This window comes from Ceratina calcarata, unplaced genomic scaffold, assembly GCF_001652005.2.
Source record: "Ceratina calcarata isolate Rehan_Ccalc_2016 unplaced genomic scaffold, ASM165200v1 scaffold329.2, whole genome shotgun sequence".
In the NCBI taxonomy this organism is placed as follows: Eukaryota; Metazoa; Arthropoda; class Insecta; order Hymenoptera; family Apidae; genus Ceratina; species Ceratina calcarata.
This window is the reverse complement of record NW_017155624.1, coordinates 949,257-960,797: the sequence shown is the minus strand read 5'-3', so window position 1 is coordinate 960,797 and position 11,541 is coordinate 949,257. Positions and strand designations below refer to the sequence as shown.

At 33.6% G+C, this 11,541-nt stretch overlaps 1 protein-coding gene across 8 annotated transcripts in view; it reads left to right on the top strand.

Annotated features, from left to right (window-relative positions):
* Nucleotides 1–783: 783 nt before the first annotated feature.
* The window catches only part of pbl (epithelial cell transforming 2 pebble), a 14,978-nt gene continuing 4,220 nt past the window's right edge, over nt 784–11,541 (top strand). The window contains exons 1-15 of one of the 8 annotated variants that reach the window (XM_018024378.2): nt 784–1,757; nt 2,769–2,979; nt 3,069–3,204; nt 3,289–3,498; nt 3,587–3,733; nt 5,536–5,670; nt 5,735–5,984; nt 6,324–6,442; nt 6,532–6,928; nt 7,014–7,454; nt 7,516–7,670; nt 7,785–7,870; nt 8,292–8,384; nt 9,141–9,315; nt 10,697–10,815. In XM_018024378.2, coding sequence (XP_017879867.1) covers nt 1,691–1,757; nt 2,769–2,979; nt 3,069–3,204; nt 3,289–3,498; nt 3,587–3,733; nt 5,536–5,670; nt 5,735–5,984; nt 6,324–6,442; nt 6,532–6,928; nt 7,014–7,454; nt 7,516–7,670; nt 7,785–7,870; nt 8,292–8,384; nt 9,141–9,315; nt 10,697–10,815 — 2,741 coding nt within the window. In that variant the 5' untranslated portion in view covers nt 784–1,690. Of the gene's footprint in view, nt 1,758–2,768; nt 2,980–3,068; nt 3,205–3,288; nt 3,499–3,586; nt 3,734–5,535; nt 5,671–5,734; nt 5,985–6,314; nt 6,443–6,531; nt 6,929–7,013; nt 7,455–7,515; nt 7,671–7,784; nt 7,871–7,957; nt 8,095–8,291; nt 8,385–9,140; nt 9,316–10,696; nt 10,823–11,541 lie in introns of those variants that run through there. The other 7 variants (XM_018024379.2, XM_018024377.2, XM_026813397.1 and 4 more) reach the window with 7 other exon arrangements.

Genomic DNA, 11,541 nt, shown 5'->3' with positions numbered 1-11,541 from the left:
AGGATAGAATTTTAATTCATGGTATACATTATAGTAGGGATCATTCTAAAAAGGTGCTTTTATTTCAGCATATATACAGTAACCCTGGAATGGTACAACTATTTTTATACTTTTAAATCAGAACGTAGTTTTATAATGATCCTCGTATTTATGAAATAGTTAAATGAAATATTTTCTTAACTCATAGGATGTACGATATAAAACTATTTATTCTTACTTTCATTACATGATATGCAAATTAATATAACTCTGAAGAGAAATTAGCAAGTCTTAATAGTGTGTAGTTCCAGGGTAATGTAAATTGATAAAAAAAAAGAGAATAGAAATGTACATAAATTTCTATACCTTAAAGCGCTTACTTTTCTTAAAGTATACCAATAGTGCCTGAGTTTGACACTTTTCATTTTAAATATATGCTAAATAGTATCTGTCGTTTAAAAATGTCTGAGTAAAACAGTTCAACTATATGTTTGTTCCCGTGTAATGTGCAACTAACAGTAGTAATATACAATAAGTCATAATGTTTACAATTCAATATCATTCAACTTTAACACATCCATTTGGTATCAAATATTAGATACGCACAGTTTTTTGAAAAGCAAATGAAATTCACGTAACTTTGATAGTTTTTCTAAATAAAAATAGAGTTCACATCTTTGAACCAAGAGTTAGCCAATAGAACTTACGTGTTTGTAAGTTAAATTCAAGAATGCTAATGAATTGTGCATTAATCCTAAATTTCTGTATTATAATATATGNTTATAAGACTTTTCGCCTTCAGTATAAATAGACTTAGATTTACGTTACAGCTTCATTACTGTACAATCAATATAACATCGAGACTTATTGTAATTCGTGCAATTTAAGTATATGGCAGTAGAAAAGCGATTGGCAATTATATAATACGAAACAAACGACAACTTCACGTCAAAGCTGGTGTTAACGGCGCGTGTAGTTTTCCGCAGTGGTCTATCCCCTGTTTTCAATATTTAACGTTGCAAAATGTTACTACATTATTATTTTTTTCCATCGTAAATGATGTGGTGTATGTGGTTTCTTTCTTAAATTCCGTATAAATAATAATTTACATCGAGCAGTGAACTGCGATCTAACTTCAGCCTCACCTTATCAATCTCTAAGCGTAAGCGATAAAGTGAGTTTTACCGAGTTGTACGTGCCAGCGTGAAGCGGAGTGGAATTTGCGTGTGCGCGTGTTAGATTCGGAAAATGGGAAGCAACAGAATTTCGGCGGTCGGTGCATAAAATCCGTGCGGCGTAAAAAACGTTGATAAGGTAACACGAAGATAAGTGTCGAGTTTACTGTGCTATTGATAACGTCTCGTGACGAATCCAGCAGAAGAACTGTGGAACACGCACAACTGTCATTCCGTAATGGATTTTAAATAAAGTCGATCAGTGCCAGTGCATATAAAGCACACATACATATATATATATGTATACCTATGTATACGTACACGTCTGAGGAATCTCGTCGGCTATAGGATCTGCGGAAAAAAATATACCTGGACCCGTGGTCGATTTTTATCGGGACTGCTCAAGGTAGAGCCCCACTGTTCTCTCTTATTTTTCCGGCTCCTTCCTCTGGCTGGATTCACCCATAGGAGGCGCTCCTAATAATCAGTACGAAGAAGAGCGTACGAGAAGAACGATGTTGTAACTAACGGCCAAAATGGAAGAGCAAAGTGTTCACAGCAGTATCAGTGATATAAATAGTGAAGAAGCAGTTAGAACTGAACGTAAGTCGACCAACGTTGCTAGCAGCTTTTACCGCCGTGTTCACGGCCTCGTGTACATTTTTAATCGGGACGTACACAGATCGGAGCACCTGTACGAACTAACCGTACCTCACTTTTTATCGAGACTCACGCGATAATGCTCCGTTTATATCTGTCATAGAAGTATTTGGACCGCAAATATATCAAGATATCATTTCTCTTGATATCACGACACGTTCTTTTGTTACGCTTTGAACTTGACGCGGGAGTAACGAAGGAGAGAGTCAACGGTTTCCGTACGGAGTCGGCCTTGATTTACTCTCCAAAATTACATCAGGAATGAATAATTTGTCAGTTGGAAATCCTTTCGCAAAACTTTCCTGTTCGCTTTGTTACATGCTTGTTATCCGAATTTACAGCATATTTTCTACTTACGTTTGTGCCATTTTGAGGCTAATTGCATCGAGGTTAAAATAATTATCTACGTACTGTCATCCAAATTAATATTTACTGTGAGATAGTTATAAAAAAGGACTTTTTCCATTGTTTTCAAATTGGGTGCTATATTTCTTGTGAGACTGGTCGTTGTTGGTACACAAGTCTTTGTGGGTCATTTATGGTGGGCAGTAATGGCAATAAAATGGATTAGGGGTCTTGCTGCCTATTATAGGGAATGAGATTAGACCTGGGACAATAGATATTTAGACTTGGACCCTTGGCCTGTGAATATAAAACTATTGTATTCAGTGATTGTCCTGCATTATACTTATGAATCAGGACCCAAACTTGAGTCATAACCATGTTTATTATTTGAACTCTATTGTTTACAAAAATTTTAAGTTGAAAACAACTAGTTTATTATTATTCTACATAAATGCAAAAAATAAAAAATTGCACGATGTCTAAAAATTGAACTAAAGAAATATAAATTCTACATTTTAATTACAGTAAACTCGATTAATTACATAAATAACTAAATAAATAATTAAATGAAAATAAAATATTTAGTACATCCAATTATTTGTATTTCAGCTGTGATTATACCAAGAAAGAAAAGGATATGTTTGATTGGTGCAGCTGGGGATGATCCTGCACTTGGTGCCACTGCTCAGCAGTTTAGTGTACCTGTTCTGAAATCTGCAACTGGTTTAGAATACGTAGAAGACACGACGTACTGTACTTATTTTATATTGAAAAGTTTCGAGGGACCTGAGTACGATGCTCTTCACAAAAGTGCTCATAGGTTTGTCACATTTAATTTCGTTTACGATGCAATAAAAAAAACACTCAAAAGAATGTGACTGTTGCTTGGTTTAATGTAACATATTTTAGAATATTGGGACCGACCGCGCTCCTGCAGTTGGCAGAGAAAAAGGAGCCACTACCTAGTATTAACAGACCAATGTATACACAAGCCATGGTAGGGACGGTAGTAGTGTTTACTGGGTTTAGAAAAAAGGATGAATTGGTTAGTTTCAACTTATTATTCTACAGGACATATTTTAGCGAATTTCCACAATTCGAAGCAATAATTTTGTTTGTAACGTTGCAGACCAAGTTAATCAATATGATTCACAACATGGGTGGGAGTATTAGAAAAGAAATGGGCGCAAAAGTGACACATCTTATTGCTAATTGTTGCGGTGGAGATAAGTATAGGTACGCTGTTACATTTCGGGTCCCTATTATGTCGATGGAGTGGGTAACAGCACTATGGAATGCCAAAGACAATGTTTCCAGTTATGGAAATAATGAGGAATTGGTAACAATTCTAATGATTTTCTAATTATTTGCTTCAATTGAGTTTCTCAAGGATAAAGAATTCTATTGAAGCTTCCACTTTTATTCAGATCACAAATTATAAGTTGAAACCATTTTTCGGTGCAAGAGTCTGTTTTTTTGGTTTTCCTGAAGAAGAAAAGCGTCATATGTGTGAGGTTCTGCAACAACAAGGCGGAGAATCTACGGACATTGACGATCCACATTGTACTCATGTGGTAAGCCTGCATACTACAACATTTCATAGGACATTCTATATTTCATTTTTATATCATTCAACATATAACACGAACGACATTTTTTTGTATTAAATGCTTTAGGTAACCGATTTAGGAAGTCATCAATACAAGAAATCGAACAATAGTTTAGACACGCTACCACATACTAAAAATCCCAATTACATTCCACATCATTACGCAAAAATAAAACCATTCTCCTTTGCCTTTTACAATCCATATACTAATACCATCCCTTCTGCAAAAAATGCTTCGTATTCTTGCAATGTTAATCATGTGAAGTTGACAGAACGTTTATATACCCGGTCTCTTCCACGCTGCTTTTATCCCTGCACGGTTCACTCTTTTCAAAAGAATGAAACTGATTGCAGTTGTTCTTCTTTAAGTACCAGTCAAGATTCGGCAATTTGCATGCATGATAATTTTTACGATTATCTTACTATGCCAGATGAGTCTTATAATATGTCCCTGTCCGTGGAACAAGCTGATTCTGGTGTTGACATGTCAGACACAGGATCCTTTTCTAATATAGTACAAGTAAATGATGCATACAATAGAGTGTTACAGCAAAATGGTTTTCCTGCTACGTCTACTATGTTGGATATGCATACTATATCTTCATCTTCGCTAGCATCTGATATTAAAAAGATTGAAAATAATACGTTTTCTGACTATGGAAGTGCATATGCTCAATCAGAATCATGTAACTTTCAGTCATCGACATTATGCAAAAAGAAAGTTACTCAATATCTGAATAAGCAGTGTCCTAATCGGGAAACACATTTATTAAAATTTTGTAAAAACGTGCAGTGTACAAGGAATTCCTTCTTTTTTAACAAAAAAATCGTAACGCCTAAACGGTATATTAGATGGCGAAGAGCTAAATCCTGCATTACGATTCATAAAATTAGCTCTCCCGAAAAGTTCAAATTCAAAAAAAATCGTTCTCATCCTAATTTATTAAAGGAATATGATTCAGAACTCAGTGATTCCATTTTTTATGATTCAGCCGCGCCGATTACGAATAACCGTAGTTTCTTAGATACATGTAAATTAAATTCATCTATTTTGTCGAGACTAAGTCATTTCAATTTCCATCCAGTATTTAAACAGTACGTTCTTCCGAGCCCATGCAACCAAAATCCAGAAACTCAACAAAGACAAAAATACACTCCGTTACCTAGTCCTCTTCCTGTTCCATCTAATGTAGCAAAATTATGTAATTTGGATTCAAGGAGCACATTCACCACAAACGAACATTTTTCAAACATTTCTTCTAAAAATTACGCTCTGAACGTTGATCATGAGAAACTGGATAAACAAAAGGAGAAACCGCAATCTTCGGTACTTCTACTTTTTATAATGGGGTATACTGTCTCGGTTATGGAATAGAACAAATTATTTGCTCCAGTAAATCCAAGTAGACGTATTGGGTAGAAATGTGAAATGGCTGTTTTATTTATAAATTATTTGACTATCCCTCGTGTTTCGTCTCAGAGAATTGTTTGTCCATGTCATTCGTGATGTACTGTACTGTATTTTGTAATTCCAGCCCTGGTGGTAGTAACAGTCTGTAATTACAAGTATGTTCTACATACTATAACACATCACCTTGTTCTCGTCTTAGAATAGAAGAAACTAATATATTCCACAATACATAATACCATTATATCCCTACTACTGACCACTAGAAGAAACTAATAAAATTGACGTTCTATGTGTCTCGATATAACTATGTTAAATTAATTGTGAATAACGTATTTTACGATACATTATTATCGCAGGTTGTTGACGAATCAAACGTAAATGCATTACCAGATTTAGCTTCTGTGAGAGCACATATTGTGAAAGCAGAATGGTTCTGGACGTCTGTGCAAAACGAAGGTGCAGCTGATGAGAAAGAATATCTGTTTGAAGATGTAAGTCTGCTGAAATCGTTTCACAATTCTCTCATCTTACATTCGTTTATTGTTTCACATTTAGTATTTGGAGTCCGTTTTATCACCAAATGTATCAGCTAGACGTGACAGTCAACAAGCTGCTACTCCAAGTACAGCGTCTACAAGACGAAAACGTAAACGCTTAGCAGAAACCATATCTAGTCTGGTTCAAAACGGTGCTGATTCCCCGGCATTACACAAGAGGCGATCCAGCATCAGCGATGCAGGGCACCTCAGCGTCAGTGGAAGTTTCCTTGATTGTACAACAAGCCCAGATAAGCCATTACTCGATGGTTAGTTATTTATCAGATTACTTTATTATTTCCTTTTCTAATTCTTCTCTTTTGTCTAACTATCACTTTAATGTAATACGTTTCAATCTTTTTAACATGCCTTATTTTATCTTCCCTTCCTTTCTGGTTCATTTCTTTTATTCTATACTATGTAACAGCGTTAATTTCTACTTCTTTGTATTCTTAAATTTTCTTTAACACGATTCTACTAACGTGTCGTGTGTACAAACAACAGTTTTCACTATAACACTCTTAATTATACGTATTAATAATTACTATGAACCATGTGAAAGGGGAGATAATAAAAGTTGAATAATTAATAAATATTAGATATTCCAGAAGTGGAAGCTGTTACTACAGATAGCTCTAGGAAAAATTTGTCACCGCGTCACCAAGTTTTTTTAGAATTAGTACAAACGGAATCGAATTATGTCGGTATTCTCAGTACAATTATGACGGTAAGATTCGTTTCCTATACCGCGTTGAAACAAGCCGTCGACAAAGAATAAGTGAGTGCAGTTTCATGTGATGTTGTTTATCTTTCTAGTTGTTTAAGTCTCCGTTAGAAGAACTCATAGATACGAGCGGCGAGTTATTAAATTGTACGGAAGCTAAAATTATATTTGGTAACTTCCCGCCGATTTATGAAGTGCATAAAAAAATGTTGGAAGAATTAAAATACAGTGCTACTCACTGGATGGAGGACATTAGCATAGGTAATATATTTCTGAAGTACGCACCTAATCTACTCAAGGCGTATCCACCGTATGTCAACTTCTTCGAAAATACTAAGGAGATGCTCGACCAATGTGATCAAAATAAACCACGATTTCACGCTTTTCTGAAGGTTTGCCAGACGAAACCTGAATGTGGTAGACAAAGCTTAAAGGAGCTATTAATTAAACCAGTACAAAGGTTACCCAGTATTAGTTTGTTATTAAATGGTAAGCTGCTCTGACACATCGATTTAATTATTTATATGATGAGTTACATTAGATGCAGCGTTCACGCATATTGCGTGCGTTTCAGATATTCTTAAACACACAAACAAGAATAATCCAGATCACAGTGCATTGGAATTGTCCATTAGCAGTATTAAAGAAGTTATGACATACATAAACGAAGATAAAAGGAAAACGGAAGGCCAATTAGTTATGTTCGACATTTTCAACGAAATTGACAATTGCCCACCGCATTTAGTTTCTTCACATAGATCATTTATCGGCAAATGCGATGTGATGGAACTTGGCGAAGGTTTGAGTGGACGCGGTGATCATTTAGTTCTGTTTTTATTTACTGATACTCTTGAGATATGTAAGAAGAGGTCGAAGGCTTTTAACTCATTGAAAAGCCCTAACACAGCAAATGGATTGCACACGAATAAGTTAAGCCAGGGGAAACCGTATAAACATATCAAAATGTTATCATTAAGTACAATAAAGAAGGTTGTGGATATTCGAGAAACTGATGGTAAGCGAACATTGACATACAATGTTGTAAAGCGCATCTGCAATATCTCGTATATTTACAGAATGTCATAAAGTGTTTGCTTTAATGGTGAGGAGTAATCAAGAGTTAAAAGAGAAATTATATTCGTTTACGATCACGGATGAGGAAGTAAATAAAACAAACTATTTACGGACTTTGTGCAGACAAATGGCCAATACAGTGTGCAAAGCTGACGCAGTAAGTCCTTTTTGTTTTTAAAATGAGTTTCAATGGATATTCGATTTTGTTAGATTGTGAGATATTCTCATTATTTGCACTTTGTTAGCAATAGCGTTCTTTTGTCATGTATAGGATACGTTCCTGATAAGTCTTGACTCGCATCAACTTGAGATTGACACGAGCGATGTAGCATTAGGGACATTAAGTAAAGCATTTAAGTAAGTAACTGGAATTTAATCGATAGCTGTTCTATGTTGTACATTTTTTCTGTTAACTATAAGCTTAATTTATTACATTAAATATAGTTGGTAACGAAGTACTTAGGGTTCTGTAAGACATTTTTAAATACACGATTTTTGTAATTAGGTAGAAAAATTTAATGTGAGAAATCAATAATGAATAGCATAATTATCTTTAGATAAAATCATAATGCATTTCTTTTATTAGTATCAAGTTTTATTAGATTATATATCCATCTTAGATTATTGAAATAAAGAAAAAATTTTGAATTTTTATTAGATGAAGTAGTAATTTTTTCGAAAGAAATTTGTATGGGGAGGAATTAGGTGTTCTAAACTGTTTTTTTCCTGTATTGCATGTTAACAAAAAATAATGGGGCGACGACTCATTTGGTTGCAGGAGCCTATTTCATAATTTTTACCTGGAGTATATGGACCCGTATGTGTTCCTACTCAATAGCATGTGTGAAACCACGTTACATGTCCCACTACCGTCAGTTTTCGCACAAGGCTGATTATATTTTTTTTATTCGCTTCGATCCTTCACTCCGCTTATTCGAATCAATTAGTGTCATATTTTTCTATTTGTTAAAGCAAAATTAAATTGCTTTATAAACAGAAATTATACCAGTTCAAGCGGATTTTTAATAATATCAGCCTGTGTAAAATCATTAAAATTATATAATGTATTTGTATGTTCATACATTTTCACATCTCTTAACGGCTGTATTTATGCTAATTCTTGCATTATTATACGATGAATATGATCAATTTAATAGTATCTGTCGTCGAGAGGTACTTTTAGGAATATATATGTATATCCTTGATACAACTGTAATCTCTTGTATCATAATACAGTATTAATCTATCTATCTACTCTTGCATCTGTAAAGTAGATCTGCATTTGTGATGTATCTTTCCTCCGTAATTAAGCATGGAAACAAAATTATTAGAACGCAATTATTGCATGTACATTGAATATGATTATTATGATGATATTTACTTGAACTGGTTTTATTATGGTTTGGGGTTTTATTTAAGTTTGCTAATTCCTCTGTTTGCTAGAAAATTTATTTTTCTCTGTCTGACAACGTATCAAAATGACCGCAGTACTTGGAAAAGAAACTAATTTTAGTTTAGTCAGAAGCGTCGAAATATCAGAGAAAAATAAAATTTCAATATCCTCGTTTCTTCGTCAAATAATGTACTTAAATTTAAATAAATCTTTGCAACAACCGTTTTTCTTCAGGTTCGCCTCTAGAACAAGGATGAAAGTCGGCAGGGCGTTCAGTTTTAATAAAACTCCAAGTAAATTGAAGAGAGCGATGTCGACAATGATGTCGCCGTTTGGTTCAACCAACAGTCTTACCCCAGCAAGTCAACAGCTTGCACAAATGCGGCTCGCTAGTTGCAACAATATTAACGTTAGTTGACAGTTTTTTATCGCATGCATTTTTTTTACTACATGCTTATGCTTTTACGTATTGCTTCTTGCTTACTTTCATTTCACGACAGGAGATTGCTGTCTTTGTTATATTGGTTAAAATAGATTCGATGTTTTAATCGAATTTTCCTCTTATTCGCGTTGATTCTCAATACTAATTTCTGTTAGTTTTAATAAAATTCTCCAAAGTGCATGACTAGAAAATTATGCTTTTTCACTCTTGTATATATATCTTGATAAGATAATATTATATGAATATTTCGTATTGTAACATTAAAAGAAATTCTTTCCATTTTTGCTCCATTTATTTTAAAATATGCAAAAATTAAAAATATTAATTTATTGTATGTACATTATTATAATACATTCATTATGGTTATTTTAATACGTTGATATATTTGATTTTTCGTTAGTTTGTCCGCCGCTTAAATCTGCGAATTATTACTACTCTCACTTTTCAGTAGATTACTCATAAATTATTAGTGCATATCTAATCTCATTATGTACTACGTAAGTATGTGGTGATGCGTATAACAGAAAATATTTGCTAAATAATTTAATACTGAAACACTCATCGCTTCTCGTATTACTGAATATGGTTATACTTGAAAATACATAATACATATCAGCTTCTGCCACAACTTGACATAGAATAAGGAATAAGAAAAATAAGTTGAAATATGGAGTAATGTTTCTTCCTGAAAAACATGCTATGACGCACATGTAATGTAAAAAACGCGAATATAAATAGATGAAGCGGATTCTGAGGAAACAGCCTTCACATTTTCGACTTAATTTTTCATTTAAATGTATTGCTCGGCAGTTCGGAGATACTTTGCATAGGAAACATCGATGTTCTTTAAAATTTCCTCTTGTGAAAGGGAGTAGGGAAAGAGGGCAAATAGAATTCTATTTTTCAACAGATAAAATTCGTTTTAGGAACGTGACGTCATGTGTTTTGACTGGATCAAAATACTTCGCAAATTACGTTACAAATTAGATAAATGCGAAGATATACATCAAAGCTGAATCAATCTTTCATTTATATTTTGTTTTTCTCTTTTTGTATTTTTTTTCACATTATGCTTTACAATAAACGTGTTGAAATTGAAATAGGAGATTGATACATTGAAGCCTTCTATATATGTAGCTTGTTAATTTTGTCTACGTACATATTAAACTGTGAAATATTTGTCAAGCCAAAAGCGATAAAAATTTTTGTCGGTTTCCAGTTTCAGTTAAATGTGTATCTGAATTGTTTTTTGTGTGTCCAGTATGATGTACTGTTTTATTTCGTTGTAGTAGCAGTTCTTGATTGTGTGATATGAAAAGGATAAATGGATATTCGTATATCTTTCCAGGAGCTGGGTAATGGTGGTTCCGGCTCACCATCTAGAGATGATGTTCTAGTAGCACCTATGTCGGTTCAGCCGACAAGAAAGGCCAAATGCAGTTCCCTCAGTATGGCTTCGTTGAGAAGGTTGTAATTAGTATTTCAAAACCGATGCAATTCTCTATTCTGCTATTGTGTCATTGCATAACATGTTTGGTCAATTTGTCCATTGTCCACGTGCCTTAAACAATTTCCGTTTTGTGTTTGTTCGGCTGTTGAGAAACTACATTTACGAATATATGCGTGATTCATATACGTAAATAACATTGTTTTATTATAAATTGATACGTTCATATTCGCACGAATATGTGTACGCACGAAATCGCGTAGCTTCTAATGAATACAAAAAGACTGGATTAAAAATTCTAATTATATTTATATGTATATTTATAACGATGTAAATTCTAACGCNTATTGTGTACAACATCTAAATAACTCAAGATTTTGTCTCAAAGAGGCAGATCAAGTTGGATATAAAATAAGGTAACGGACATTTACATTTCCAGTGATATAATTGAGAAGTTCGTGGCAAAAACAATACTCTTAAAAGAAAATTACGAAATTTGTACTCTTTAATATAAATCAATAATAGTTGGCAAATTAGCACCATTTTAGTAATGTAATGAACACTTAAAAAATGATTTGAGTCTATTTAAGAATATCTTTTCCGAGGAAATATAAATGATAGAGAATTTGTTTGCTACGAATTGCTCAATCGAACAAAAGTTTGTACATGTATAAATTTTATAAGAAATGAGAATATGAATGTTAATTTTTGTGCCATTCAATTTTGTTCTGCGAAACATATAGAAC